The sequence below is a fragment of the Grammomys surdaster genome, unplaced genomic scaffold (assembly GCF_004785775.1).
Source record: "Grammomys surdaster isolate TR1022 unplaced genomic scaffold, NIH_TR_1.0 164, whole genome shotgun sequence".
Taxonomy (NCBI): Eukaryota; Metazoa; Chordata; class Mammalia; order Rodentia; family Muridae; genus Grammomys; species Grammomys surdaster.
Window position 1 is genome coordinate 3,815,076 of NW_021604612.1, and position 15,646 is coordinate 3,830,721.

The following is a 15,646-nucleotide window of genomic DNA, read 5'->3' on the forward strand; positions in this document are numbered from 1 at the left end:
TGGGGAGACCCGCCCACTGTGATCATACCCTTTCCTGTGGGGAGACCTGCCCACTGTGATTATACTCTTTCCTGTGGGGAGACCCGCCCACTATGGTTGCATCACTTCTGGGCTAGGATCCTGGACCAATAAAAAGGAGAAACTGAGTACATTTCCTGCTCCCTGCTTCTGTGTGCCTGCGGTGTTACCAGCTGCTGGGGGCTCCTGCTGTCTTGACTGCCCCGCCATGATGGACTGCACCCTGGGCCTGTGAGCCAGCATAAGCCCGCCCTCCTTTAGTTGCTTCGTGAGCATGTTTCATCATAGCAGAAAAGTTCCTAGGACAACTAGGCTTGTCAATAGACAATACTTGTTAACCACAAGCATCACCCATGATTAATCAATACAGTGTGCGTCTTTAAAATGCCCTTGAGGTATTTACTCATCATCCTGCATGTGTTTAAATATTCCTCTGCCTTTTGAATATGTAAATTATCAAGTAGGCAATGGGAGGGGGCAGAACTTGGAGGACCGCTCTCTAATCCCTTCGTCAGGTTTGAGACCTCAGGGATGCTTCAAAGCCGTCAGTCATAGGAAGCTGTGTGTAATCAGGTCGCGTGTCTGTGGAGTGGAGCTCTTCCGGGAGACTCGTTCATACTTTTTCAAGAGGCTTCCTGGAGAGGACACTGAAGAGCCCCTGATTGAAATCCAACGACGGCTGCATAGAAATCTCCACCCCCACTTCCACCTCCACCCTTTGAGTTTCTGCTTTGGAATGTGAGCTTTGCTTTTCTGAGAGGAGAAGGGTCCGTTGGCTGCAACTGCCCACGTCTTTAGGAGTGGAGGTTTCTCCTGAGCTGCCAGCGGAAATGGACAAGGACGACTGTTTGAAGAGGTGCCTCTCACAGACGTGCCCCTGTCCTTGTGCCCGTGGAGGGCAGGCGATGAGCATCTGGGAACCGGGGGAGTGACTTCACCAGTTGCAGTCCTGCATTGATTGACTATGGGCATCTGTTCTGGTTGTGTCATTAGATGAGTTTGTGGTTGTGTGGCCGTCATAGAATGCATATACAAACCCAGGTGGCATAGGCCAGTCACTTTATTTAGCTATTTCTCTCTCTCTCTTCCTCTCTCTCTCTCTTTTTAGGTTTTTCGAGACAGGGTTTCTCTGTGTAGCCCTGGCTGTCCTGGAACTCACTCTGTAGACCAGGCTTGGCCTTGAACTCAGAAATCCACCTGCCTCTGCCTCCCGAGTGCTGGGATTAAAGGCGTGCACCACTACTGCCCCGCCTGGCTTTTCTTTTTGAAATGAGTTCTTATTCTCTAGTCCTGGCTGCCCTGGAACTTACTATTTAGACAGGACTGACCTTGAATTCAGAGACTCACCTGTCTCTTGTTTCCTAGGTGCTAAGATTACGGACATGTACCACACCTTGCCTATGAATTCTTTTAAAAAGTATTCTCTCTTGGGGTTGCAGAGACGGCTCAGCAGTTAGGAGCATTTGCTTCTATTATAGAGGACCTGGGTTTCGTTCCCAGCATCCTCATGATAGCTTACAACTTCTGTAACTCCAGTTAAGGGCACCTGGTGCCCTCTTGTATAAAACACATGCTTATGTAATATATATTTATGTAATTTATGTAATACCTTAAATTTTAAGTGACACGTATATTTGAGAGATACTGTGGCACTAAAATACCTGGTTATTTATCTATTTATTTATTGATTGATTTATGTATTTATTTATTAATTGAAGAGTTATTTTTCTGGGTGTGGTGGCACATGTCTCAAAAAAAAAAACTAACCAAACTCAAACAAAACACGCTTGTTTATTTGTACATAAAGCATGTGACACGTTTGCCACTGTTGAAGGATTTGATGTGTTCACATGTGTTGGGGTATGTGTACGTGCATAGGTGTGGGCTCAGGTCAGCCTGTAGCCACTTGTGTTAACCTAGCACAACACTCATGGAGCAGACACTGGTCAGGTACCTGATATACAGCAGCCGGCGTTTTAGACACTCCAGACACGAGGATGCAGCTGGGCAGCATACCTCAGCGTTCCGAGACACCAGACACCGATGTGATAGCTGTCCAACAGGATGCTAAAGCGTGTCTGTCACTGCGGCCATCCTGACTTACAGCAGTCTGTTCCAGACATTTGTGACAGCACTGTTCTAAAGAAACCACTGTGCTGCCGGCCCCACGAGGGCATCCCATTCAGTTATATGTGCCTAGCGCCCAACGGTGGCAATAAGTGACGACCCTACTGTTCTATATGCTTGCTATCCCTGTCCTGTATCCTGTCTGTCCTCTCAGTGTAGGACCGCTCATTTAGGTAAGTACAAGAGTGTGCCAGGCCCCGCCCGCAGCAGCCTCAGACCGGTCTTAAAGTCAGAAGGCTGCTCTGACAGGTTTTAACTGTTGATAGAAGAAAGAAATGATAAATGCTCAGTGAGACGGGAGAGTTAGTTATGCCAATGTGACTGTTACACACTACACAAGTGCTGGGGTGGTGAGATGGCTCAGCAGTTATGAGGACCCGAGTTCAGTTCCCAGCACCCACATGGAGACTCACAACCACGCGTAGCTTCCAGTTTGAAGTGATCCGACATAGGGATCTTCTGACCTCCAAGGGCACTGTATACACATGATACATATGTATACATGCAGACACATGCTACATATGTATACATACAGACACATGTTATGTATGTATCTATGCAGACAAAACACACACATGAAATAACTGATTTTTTCCCCGTTTGGACAGGGCCTTTCTGCATAGCCCTGGCTGACCTGAAGCTCCCCCTTCTGTGGGCTGATCCCTAGATTGTTCCCACGTTAGTGTTCATGGAGGCTTGTGGGCAGTCCGGTTGCTTCTGAGTCTTTTCCTTTTCTGCTTTCTTCGTGAGCCTCTTCATGCACATCTTGTCCCAGCTCGTGTTCTGTGAGGGATGGAATCACAGTCTTTGGAAGGCTGGATAGAATTTCCGGGAAGGAAGCTGTTGATTGATTCTGCCTGGTTAGCGTTGGCTGGCTTCACACTCACAGGTCCAGTCATCTGTGTAAGGAAGCCACAACTGTGTCTTTGTCACAGCTCCCTGTGCCACTTGGTCTGCCTCAGTATTCAGTATGCACTGGGACCGATAAGGACCAACCAAATGTTCACAGAGATGGCGACTCCATATGGTTTTGGGGTCACAGAAGCGTCTGGCGTGGGGAGAGGTTATGGAGGGCAATCCACCCAGTCTCTGTCTTTTAAAATAGCCAGGGCCTTGATTTTAGTGTCTTACCTGTTCACCTTAATAATGCAAAAAGCCTTTGGGGAAAAAGTTAGAGATTTGGAATGCTTTTCCTGCAGTTCTGAAGGTGTCACGGTTTTCGCCCACAAAGCGGTTTGTCTAACGTGTGTGATTTAGATGCCTGATTGTCCCCAGTGACAGGCCCGGAGTTACTGAGTTGGGCAACATCGTAAGCAGTTTTGGAGCCCGAGGCCTGAAAGGAAATGAAGAGAGATTGGCCTGTGTACAGCCAGGACACAGTCAGGTTCAGCTCGGAAATCTGCAAGCCAGTGCATTTGGCTAATTATAATTCAGGAATCAAACACTTAGCCCAAAGGGAAGCCCAGAATGGAGTGGAGACAGAAGGCAGACTGGGGTCGGCATGGTGCCACTTGCAGGTCACAGCACCGTGTGCCTTCACCCACTGAGCCATCTCCATGAGCCTGGACCCACTTTTAAAACAGTGCTCACGATGAATGCATAGAGCTCCACACACCACTGTAGGTTGGTCGCCAAGGGATCCAGGGAGCTTTGGTGTGACTGGCCACCACAAGACTGGGGGGGTCAGGACTGGGATCATAGGTTACAGGCATGTGCCACCATGCCTGGCCTTTTATGTGGGTGCTGGAGATTTGAACTTAGGTCCTCATTTGTAGAGCAAATGTTCTTATTCACTGAAATGTCTCCCCAGGCCTAGTCTTTGAGCATTCGATGTGAATGGGATTCTCCAGGGTAAGGGTTTTTCTTTTTTTCTTTTTTCTTTTTTTGTTTCTGGTGCTGGGATTTGAACCTAGGGCCTCCTACATGCTCCTCTACTGAGCTGCACCCTGAACCTAAGATAATTTGGACTGTAGGTCTTTCTTGCCTCCCTTTGATTGTAACCCCTATTTCTGACGCGGCTCCCCTGTTAGTCACGGGGTTCTGTTATTTTTAGACCATCACTGCGGTTCCTTATGTTCTTACAAGTCACTGAGGTTTCCGGTCATCTAGAGATGTCTCAGAGTGTGACATCCCCCAGTACCACCCGCTCAACCCTGTCTCTCTATGTTGATCTGAGCGACTGCACTAGGGGAAGGAATAAGATTATGTCAAGAACGTGAGGGTCTCAGACCCATCCAGATGTGTGCCTGTCAGCCTTGCTGAACAGATGTCGGGGCTCTCTGGGCCTTGGGGCCAAGCCTGTACTCCTGTCAAGTACTGCCACAGATTAAGGCCAGGAAAGGAATCCTCTGAAACAGTATAAGGACCAGTGGCACTAAGGCAGGCAGGCATGGCTAGCCAGGACACAATGATCCAGAATCAGCTCCGAAGCTGATGGAAGAACAGGGGTCGTGTTGCTTCTGTACATTGTAACTCCCTTATGCCGCCAAGCTTGTTTGACCCCAGCCCTGCCCCAGCCCTCAGAGGAAGAAGAAAAGCATGGCTGTGTGCTCCCGTCCTATTTTCTGAGTCTACAGGGCTCGAATTCTAGCTACCATGGAAACCGCACTTTGGAATTTCTGAAGCCCTTAATTTTAACAGATAAAAAACACTTTGGTGCCGATTTTATAATTGTTCATGATAGATGAGAAGTGACTGAAGGGGAAGGAAGACAGAACACGTTTCTCTTTCTCTTTTTTTTCCCCCACTCTTGCGAGGTGTGCGCCTCCGAAGTGTGTCTTCTCGTCTGGGTGTGACTCCTCCATCTTCCACAGATTCTGACACGATAGCCGAGTTACGGGAGCTCCAGCCGTCGGTGAGAGACTTCGAAGTTCAAAGTCTCGTGGGCTGCGGTCACTTCGCTGAAGTGCAGGTGGTTAGAGAGAAGGCAACCGGGGACGTCTATGCCATGAAAATCATGAAGAAGAAGGCTTTGCTGGCCCAAGAGCAGGTAGGAGTGTTCGAATCTCAGGTCTGGCATCTCTGTACCAAATGTCCATCACAGGGACGGTGACCTGCTAATTTGATGTCTGGGATCTAGTGAGTTGTAACTTCTAAGTGCGTGAGCAATAAAGGCCTCTCCTTGTCCTTAGCTCCCCTCAACCTGATGCTGATGAATTCCGAAGCCTCAGAAATTTCCATCGATTCCTTTGTCATGACTTTGCAGCTGCATTTTATTTTAGAGACACGTTGGGCTTTTCAACCAAAACTGATGCCTTTAGCACGAGCCCCTCAGGACTGTAAGCTTGGGTCTTAGGGACGTGCCTCACGACGTGGTGAATTGAGCAGTGGCCGCGCCTGCGCATTTGCTTAGGTGTCCACGATAGGGACACCTAATTTATCGTGGACGTTTAATTTTAGAGCAGGCCTTTGCAGAAGTCCTGGTAAAATTGTTCTCTGTGAGTCGCCTGTCTGAGAACAGGGTCTGGAGTTGTCTTTTTAGCTGCATTTTTTTCTTCCTTTGAAGAAAGGCTGCTCTCTCCAGACGTATTGATTCACTGGCTGTGTTTTCAAGAGACAGCCGTCAGCCTTGGAGTTCAGAGAGTAATCCGATAGTTACAAGCATTCTGGTGCACACCATGAGTCCCATAACGTGCCCAGCTCCCGTGGAAAGGCTGCAAAAGGAATGGCAGTCCCATGGCTGTCCCTTGCAGGGTTGAACTGCAGCCCCTGGAGGTAGAGGGAAACTGCAGATCTACAGAGCAGGAGCTTACCCGTTAAGCACCACAGAGGGGGAGAGAATTAGCAGTTCATTAGCTGTGGTGAAGGACGAGGTCACGGGTGAGCCCAGGGCAGTCAGGAAAGTCCTTAGGACGAGAGGGAATGAAGGCAGGGCAGAGAAGCTATGGGAACTGCCAGGTAGACACGTGGTCAGAGTCATATCCTGGGGGTGTGAGGTCTGGGGTCCTCTTCAGGGGTGTGTGTGTGTGCATGTGTGTCTGTGCATATATGTGTCTGTGTACATGTGTGCACGTGTGTGTGTCTGCATGTATGCGTGTCTGTGCGCACATGTGTCTGTGTATATGTGTGTCTCTGCATTTGTGTACTTGTGTGTACATGTGCATGAGTGCCTGTCTCTGTGTGTCTGTGCATGTGTGTGTATCTCTCTGTACAAGCACCTGTTTGTCTGTATGCATGTGACACGTGTCTGTGTGTGTCTTGTGTCTGTCTGTGCATGTATGTGTGTTTGTGTGCATCTGTGCACATGTGCTGTTTGTGGGGAGAGAGAGAGAGAGAGAGAGAGAGAGAGAGAGAGAGAGAAGAGAAGAGAAGAGAAGAGAAGAGAAGGAGAGGGAGGGAAGAGACTGGAATTTGGGGGCTGAGAACTAACTAGGAAATGAAGACATTTGATCGGACAGGGCCACAGTTGAGGGGAAATCTTAACCACCATAGTTTTTCATCATGTTAAACTCCGTGAGGTAGCATGTACCACATCAGCCTTTTTTGCCATAGGAGTCAGTGGCCTTGAGAGGTTTCCCCATGCTGTCATCTAGCTCCGCCAGTGACAAAGGGCCTTAGAGAAATCAACTTAGAGGGGAAGATGCTTTGCCCCATCTCTGCAAGTCACCCTATCAGGAACCAAGCTTTCGGGACACCAGCTTTTGGGGGACATTTCAGATCCAAACCATGATGCTCCTAAACAAACCCAAGATCCCTCTCTGTTGTGTTCTGTCTTTTGCGACAGAAACTGCAGCAGAGGATGGGGGGCCACTTGTCAGAGTCCAGGCGTGACGTGGCTTCTGTGTCTCAGAATGAAGTGTGAGCAAGGTCGCAGGGAGGGGAAGGAGAAGACACTGCCTGTGATTAGGAGGCCGGGCTGGGGTGTACTCACTCAGCTTCCCCACCCAGGGAAGTACTGTCTGGCATGGTTCTGGGTCCTTGGGCACGAGGTTGGCCCAATTGTGCAGTGCTTGTGTTTCGTCGGGAACTAGTGCATGTAAGATGAAGCCAACTCAACGTGACACGTGCGGGCAGGCAACCGAGAGCCAAACAGATGCACTTTCCTCCAGGGAAGGGACCTTAAGTGACCATGGTGCTGAGGTGAGGGCCTGGGTCTTTAAACACCCTATTTACATAGGAGCTAAGAAAACTAGCTACTGTTGGTAAATATGCCATTGATGGAAAGGTCAGTGTAACAAAGAAAAGCTGGCCCCCTCATGGAGTCACCGTGAGGATTTGGAATTTAAGGCTATGAAGAGAGAAGGGCAGCATGGGAAAACTGAAGGAGTTGTCAGAGAGGGCGTGAAGAAGCAGTGTCCTCATCCCACGTGAGAGACTGGAGTGTTGTGACAGCCAGAAACGGCCCCCAGAGACCAGTTACTGTAAAGGAGCCTTCAGGGGTCAGGCAGAGTCAATGGTGAGTAAGTGAGGCCAGGCCTGTTCGGATCCAGCTCCTCCACTGACCGCCTTCCCTGTGTCAGCATGTTTGCTAAGCGGCTCAGCACTGAGGTCTCCACGGTGACTGTATAGACTGGCGAGTGAACAGCACTTCAGAGCTTGGGATACGGCACAGAGGCCACGGTGCTTGTGTAGTATGCGTGAAGTCCTGGGTTTAGTCCCCAGCACTGACTGCATAAACACCGGTCTGCACTCAGGACCTAAAGGCTCGTGCACAGAGGCCAGAGGAGGATGGTGTCCTGCTCTGTCATGTCCCACCACAGTCCCTTGAATCAGGGTCTCTAGCCTTGGAGCTAGACTGGCACTCAGTCATCTTGATGTTTCTCTCCCATGGTGTTGGGGTTTGGAGCACCTGGCCGTGTCCAGCCTTTTTTATATTTACTTATTTATTTGTTCTATGGGCTGGGACACCAACTCAGGTCCCACCGCACATCCTCTGGTAGCCCAGCCTGGTTGGCTGGCTGCCGCACCTGTTTGCTGCTCTCCTCACCCTGATTGGGCCTGGCACTGGTGGCACCCTGCCTCGATTACCTGGCCTGGACTCATGGCACCTGTTAGAACAGACTAGGAAGTGGAGGTGCTTGGGAAGAGAAATATATTTAAGCTCAAGAAAAGTGACGTGGGGAGAGATGTTAAGGACGTAGCTGGATGGATGACATGGGGGCCCGGCAAAGCTGAGCCAAGAGGCCAGTAACACAGCTCAGAGCATCATGCTAATACCCGGAAAGATCAGTTTCGACTGCAAGGGGGGACAAAGGCCATTTCCCCTCACAGTTAGTTCTATCACAATTTTCTAAAGAGTTTCTTTTCCCTCCAGGTTTCCTTTTTCGAGGAGGAGAGGAACATATTATCTCAGAGCACGAGCCCTTGGATCCCCCAATTACAGTACGCCTTTCAGGACAAAAACAACCTTTACCTGGTGAGTCTTCACGTCTGTCCGCATGTACGCCTTTCAGGACAAAAACAACCTTTACCTGGTGAGTCTTCACGTCTGTCCGCATGGAACGTTCTGCGGCCCCGATACTCAGATTCCACAGATTGGGGACGATTCTTGCCGGTGTAGCCCGTGGCATCCCTCTCTCATTCAGTCGATATTCTGACTAGACGTCTCCCGTCCCTTGTTCTAATGATTAACAGCTGACCCACTTAGAAAAGGCCCACTGTACGCGGCTGCAGAGCGCAGCAATGAGAACTCATTTAACTGGGAATGGTCTCTAACTACCTTTAATAGAATCTTGCTTTAATTAAATTAATTAATATAGTTCCTGAGACAGGGGCTCATTATATAGATCTGGCTGGCCTGGAATTTGCTCTGTAGACCAGGCTGGCCTGGAACTCAGAGCATCCGTCACCTGCCTCTGCCCAGTGCCGGGATTAAAGGTGTTCTCATCTTGCTTTAATTTTTAAAAGTGAGGGTAATAACACATGATTGATGTAAGAGAATGCAGCCTGTTCCCTCCACACAGGTGTGGAAGCTGGACGGGTTTATCTCCTGGAAGCAGAGAATAGGATGATGGTTGCCTGGCTACCGGGTGAAGAGAGGCAGGGAAGGATGGTTAATGGGTAGATAGGTAAGAGGGATAAGTTTTGGTGTCCCACAGTAGGGCAACTGTTTCGAAATGATGTGCTTCATCATAACTAGAAAGGCTTGAATGATCCCAAGACAAAGAGGATGGTAAGTGGTTAATGTTTTGAACTTAATTGTTTTGATTTGACCATTGTACGTTGTTTATCGAAATACTCTGTACCCCATGGCTTCACACAGTCGTTAAGTGCAAATTTAAAACGCACACCAGTACCGCCAAATCCTACCCTCTAAATGCATATACTGGGCCAGTAGGATGGCCCCGCAGGTTGGGCTGCCTGCTGCCAAGCATGAAGACCTGAGTTTGGTTCCGGGGACCCACAAGATGCACCGTCCTCTGCTTTCTGCTCTTCTCTCTGGAGGGAGCACACACTGATGCAGGGGTCTGCCCTTTCTGACCTCGCCTATGTCTTACTAGGGAGAAACTGAACACACTGCTGTATATGCAACCGAAGGACTTTTCTCTCCAGGTGTGGAGGTGCATGCCTTTAACCCCAGCACTTAGGAGGCAGAGGCGCAGGGTGGGGGGACAGGGGGAGGAGTTCTGTGAGTTCCAGGCTAGTTTCAGATGTTGTTTCGGGGGTCAGGCATCGAGGCCAGGCCTTGAGCGTGCTAAGCACGTGTGTTCCTGAGCTGCAACCCTGGCCTCCAGGCTAGCCCTTTTGGATGGTGGCAGAGTCTTTTCTGATGTCCATGTAGCGTGGCTTATGGAATGCTGGAGCTCACTGGGAGGGTCCTTGTTGGTTCTTAGAGGATTGAGTTGCTAACTGTAAAACATGCTCTAGAAACATTTGTTCCTGGTTCAGCCTTTCGTGCAAGACTCTAGTGTCACCTTGGGTGAGGATGAGGAGGCTGTGGAAGGGAGCAAGGAGCTATTGTTTTGTTTTGAATACCTACTGGCCATTTTTTTTTTACATGACGTTACTTCCTTTGTTTCTGATCTGAAAGAATCAGTCTGTTTATCTTGGTTCCATCTGAATTGAAGTCTCTCCCTGGATCTACCCAGCCCTCTCTTGTATATGGTGGTTTTGAGGTAAGGTCTTGTTACGTATCCAGGCCAGCATGTACGTCAAGGATGCCATAGGTGGGGTTGTAGGCGTGCACCATCACGTCCTGGTGACTGAGCTTTCTCGGGCTCTGTCCATGTGCATGTGGGTGTGTGCACGTATATCAGAGGCCAGAGCTTGGGTATCTACCCTGCCACTTGATTTAGTTCTTATACAATGTCTTACTGTGTAGTCCTGGCTTCTCCGGAACTCTCTATGTAGAGCAGGCTGGCCTTAAATTCACAGAGAGCCCCTTGGCTCTGCCTGCCGAGCGCTGACATTAAAGGCGTGTGCCACCACATCCAGCTCCACTCCGTGTTCAGGTTCCATCCTCAGGAAGGCCAGTTTGTTTCCTGTAAGATAGAATCTCTCATTGGTCTGAAGCTTGCCAATTAGGTTAGGCTAGCTGGTTTAAAAAAAAAAAATCCCATTTGCAGTGACATCCCGTTGAACTTGGCTTGCCATTTTTCTGCACTGCGGAGGTAGCACAGTTCAAGCCAGTCCCGGGTTCCATCTATCAAGGTTAGGCTGTGACTCTGGCAGGTGGCCCACGGAATCAGTTCTTTGTTGCTCTTGCCACTAGCTTTTCTGTTCGTGAGCAAATTCACAAGGGAAACTAGTTAAAGGCCTACAGAGTCCCAGTCCATCCTGGCAGGGAGGATGTGGTCAGGAAGGGTAGCTCTTCATGGCTGCCAGGGAAGAAGAGAGAGACAGAGAGAGACAGAGACAAAGAGAGGGAGAGAGAGATAGGAGAGAGATACATGAAGGAGAGAGAGAGAGAGAGAGAGAGAGAGAGAGAGAGAGAGAGAGAGAAAGAAAGAGAGAGAAAACCCATACCCCCGTGCCCCTGACCTGCTCCTTGCTGCTTCCCCTCAGGACCCTTGGCTTGTACGATGCTGACACTTACACTCGAGGTTGGTCTCCCCGCTGCATTAACTCTCCCTGGAAATGTCCCCTCAGGTACATCCGCACATTGCTGTATGGTTTCCCAGGCACCTCCCTGTCCAATCAGATCAGCAGATATGGCTGATGATTTCACTGGAAGATTGGAAGGGTGGATTTGGGGCAGCAGCTAGTGGTCCCCACAGGGGTACAGCTAGGACTTGAAGCCAGGCTCCCGGCTCCCACCAGCTTCTAAATTCCTACTCCTGGTGCTATCCAGCTGTATCCAGAAGGCTCCTGATAGCACCCTGCTCTGGTTGTGCTGCCTGAGGGTAGCTTTTCAGTCTTTCAGTTTTCAACACACACCGGTGCAATTCTGTGGGCAGTGTTTCCTTTGCCCGTAGGAACAGTTTGGAAATGACCTGTTTTGGGTTGCTGACCCCAGGGCATTTGCAGAGCCAGCACCTGTTACCATCCCGAGTCAGGAGGGAGTTAATGAACGCAGAGCCGTTGTTTGTGCTAGAACCAAGTGACAGCTTATGATAGTTTTGACAACGAGACATGTGCTGTTTTGATCTCTTGGCTAGGATTATCTGAATTTCAAGCGTGCCTCAAAAATCACCAGGCACGTGTTTGCCTGTTTCCTCTCTGGAAGCCAGGGTTTGGGAGGCCACTGCCCGTCAGGACATCTGGTTTAAAAGGCCTGTTCTTGTTTTATTGCTATTCCTTATTTGGACTTCCCAGAGTCATCCTTCTCAGCTTGAATTTTCGTTGGTAAATAAAGATAGTAATTATTCTTTTTGGCCCCAATTCAATTGCTTGAGTGTGTTACTGCCATTGGGGTTCTTTGAGTTTGAAGTAGTTGCTCTGTGTCCAGCTCCTGGGACGTATTTCAAGAGAATGCGTTCAGAGTTTTGTCCTTTTTGGGAGACACGGTTTGGTCGAGTGGCCTCGGTTCTCCGTCTCCACTCTCAGCGTCTCTGATTCAGGAGGTCTGACTGCACTGCTGCTGGTTCAGTCTCTGTGAGAAGTGTTGCCTTGCTGTCACAGGCCCTCGGGTGGGTTTCTGATCATTGCTTCTTCCTTGGTCTGTGCAGTACCGGAGCGTGCACATCTGAAGTCACTGGTTCTTCTGAGGCTCAGGAACGGGCTCCTTTGCACTGTCAGCCTCAGGGCGCTCCACCGTCCTGTGCTCATTTCCTTTGCTCGCCCAAATCTCTGTCAGCCGCCCTTCCTCACGCCTGTCCCGGGTTACTTAGCTGAGCACACTGCTTCTTGTGCAGACTGTGTGAATCGATGCTCTCTACGGACTTTTTCTCTTTATAAATGGCTGAATCGGGCTGGAACTCAGAGTTTCAGAGATAGAAGGCCTTGTCTCATCTCCTAGATAGCAGCTGTCGATCTTCCTCATGCTTTGACCCTTTAACACAGTTCCCCGGATGGTGCTGACCCCCAACCATGGCGTTATTTCATTGCTACTCCATAACTGTAATTTTGTATCCCTGCGTGTATGTATGTGGGCACACATGTATGTGGTTCTTATGTACACAGATGTGTCTATGCATGTGGAGGTCCAACGGTGATGTCGGGACTCTTCCCGGATCATCCTTACTTTATTCATTGCGGCAGCCTTTCACTTGAGGCCAGAGTTTGCCAGGCTGCCGAGTGCGTCCTTTGTCTCTGCCTTCCAAATGCTGGAGTTACAGGAGGGCTCTGCCACGCCCAGCCAGCATTCACACAGTGACCGGGGTCTAAACTCTGGTCCTCATGTGTGCAGCCAGTACTGTGCCCGCTGAGCCATCTCCGCAGCCCCAACACATGACCCGTGTGTGTATGTGTGTGCTGTGCCTGCCACGACATGCGTGTAGAGGCCACTTGTCTCCTTCCACCATGTGGACTTCAGGGAGTGAGCTCAGGGCGTGAGACCAGGTGCCAAGTGCCCTTTCCTGATGAGCTGTCCTAACCCCGACAGGTGAGCGTCGTAACAATGAACACATAAGTGTTCATACCCACCTCCCCCCATGCATGCACACGCACACAGATCCGTGCACACACACGTCTGTCCTTCATTTTGACTTGAGCTAAGTGAATGGAAATTGCCACTGAGTCCTTGGAGTACAGACGCAAAACCCAACAGTGAAGCCTCAGCTCCTTTCAAACCCAACACATGGAAGAGCTGCCTTTAATTAGCATTTGCAGCTGCCGCTGTAGAAGGGCTCTGTCTCTGTTGGCCAGAACGTCTTTGCTTTGAAAGAGCGAGTCCTTCACAGCTCCAAGCCGGGCTCCGCTGTCAGCTGCTATGTGGTCTCTGCCACCAGCGGGGCTGCCACATTGTGTAGGCCTGTTTTACCGGAGGCTCTTTCGGCCATCTCATCTCCCCGGCCCCTGACTGCTGTGATTTGGTGACTTCCCCATCTGTGTACCCTGTGCCTATTCTCTGTGTAGCTGTCTCTCTGGTCCTTGCAAGGGTGGACAGTGACTGTTTGGATGCCAACAGCCTGGTTATTTTCCAGCCCTTTACTGTCTGTGATCTTGTCTTGATATTCAGACAGCCTCGGGTAGTCACTGAAAGCAAATGCAAGCAGAAGTGATGTCTGTGGTAAAGCCAAGGGCTGCTCAAGGGCAGGCTGCTGCGGAAACTTTGAATAGGATGGGATTAGGAAACGGAATTGGTTCTGCAGCCTCATCAATAACGGTCCTGGTGCAGTGCCGGGTGAGCAGCGCTGGAACCAATCCTTAACAATGCTCTCTCCAGGCCAGTGAGACGGCGCAGCCAGCAAAGGCGTTGGTCCTGCGGCATTCCTGACCCGAGGTCGGTCCCTGGGAAGCGCGTGGGGAGGAGCAGACTGACTGCAGAGTCTCCTCTGACCTCTGACCTTCGACCTCTGTTTGCATCCCCCCTCACCCCAGTAATAACAAGTAATAAATAGTTTAGGAAGGCACATTCCTCAACTGGATGTGTGTGCGCCATATGCCCAAGACTCAGGAGGCCGAGGCAGGAGGATTGCAAGTGTGAGGTCAAGAGTGGGGAACCCTGCCTCCGTGAACACCGATGCCTGAGTTCATTCACTCTGTGAGCAGTTGGATGAAAAGGAAAAATACCCTCACACCCTGATGCTTATTACCCTTATAATAATAGACAGGATTTCTGCGGGTAGCCCTGGCTGTCCTGGAACTCTCCTGTAGACCAGGTTGGTCTTGAACTCACTGAGATCTTCCTGCCTCTGCCTCACTAGGTCTGGGATCAGTGGTATGCACCACTACTGCTGGCAGTTATTTTAATTCTTTGGCATTCTGCTGAGTCTTCTCTATGAAGACACGGGAAATTTTTTTTTTTCTGTTTTCATTTCTGATATTTATAACACTAACATAGAATAGACCTTCAAATATTATGGATGAAAGTGTCTTACTTTAAAAAAAAAGAATGCATTTACTCGTCTTTGAATGCGTGTGCATACTTGACACATTCGTGGAGGTCAGAGGACAACAGGAGTCAGTTTTCTACTTTGTGGGTCTCAGGTTGTGGGACTTGGTGGTGTGTTCACTTGTTGAGCCATCTCTCTGTCCCATGTCACATGTTTTACAAAGCACTCCTCCCTGTGACCCTGGTGGGCAAGCAGGCTTGGAGAACCCTCTGTAGGGATGTAGAGCCCTCTTGGGTCAGAAGTTGTATTTTGGGGGTAATGGGCAGATCCATGCCATCTCTACAGAGATGAGCAGCAAAAGTTGGGGACAGAGACACACCCGTGGACCAAACCAGATGCTGCATGTGGGTTCTAGCACATCGAGGGGATGATTCTGTTCTTCATTAGTTTATAATGATTTCTGGGCCTTGTCTCTGGGTCACGGCCCATCTTGAAGACTATGAGTCTGTGACATTGGATGAGGACTTTGGTAGCCTCTTGGCTTGGTGCCATCTTTCACAATCCCAAGATGTTTCTGAAAGACCCCAAATCCCAATTCTTTCTCATTTCTTTTAAGTTCAGCAGCATGGTAACCGGTTAAACCTGGGTTGCATTTCACACACAGTCTCCCACAAGAGCGCTGTGTATTCCAAATGAGACCTTTACTCTGCAGTGCTGTTCTAGGCTGTGGATAACGTCTCCATCCTCAGAGTGACTCAGGAAAGGTCCAGAGCAGTTCTGATGTTGTACACGTGGAGATTAGTATGCTAATTGGGGATTGTGTTGGTTCTTGAGGTTTGATTAGGCTCTCTGATAAAGATCCACCCTCTTCAGATGTTTGTCATTTAGGGTGTCTATTTTGGCCCCATGTCACGAAGTGTTCAGGCTAGCAGCTGTTGTAATTTTTGTGGCTTGTTTTCTCAATCAATCCCGGCTTCTGAAGACGGGGGAGGTTGTTTGACCCTCAGAAAAGACGAATGTTGTTTGGGTGGGTATCTTGCAGAGAAGAGCAGTGAACCTGTGTCTTTTTCCCTTTGTAAGAGGTGCTGATTTTTGGAAATTCCTGCTGGTTCTACCAAGTAGAATCTTCAGGAACTGATGCTAAATACTAAGTATCGGTCGGTTGGCGTGTGAAGTCACCAAAATTG

General features: G+C 49.5%; 1 protein-coding gene across 2 annotated transcripts in view; it reads left to right on the forward strand.

Moving 5' to 3' along the window:
* Cit (citron rho-interacting serine/threonine kinase) overlaps window positions 1-15,646 on the forward strand; it is a 166,973-nt gene that overhangs the window by 9,355 nt on the left and 141,972 nt on the right. For both annotated transcript variants that reach the window (XM_028765441.1, XM_028765442.1), the window contains exons 3-4: window positions 4,959-5,134; window positions 8,399-8,500. In XM_028765441.1, the coding sequence (XP_028621274.1) occupies window positions 4,959-5,134; window positions 8,399-8,500 (278 nt within the window). The remainder of the gene's footprint in view (window positions 1-4,958; window positions 5,135-8,398; window positions 8,501-15,646) is intronic.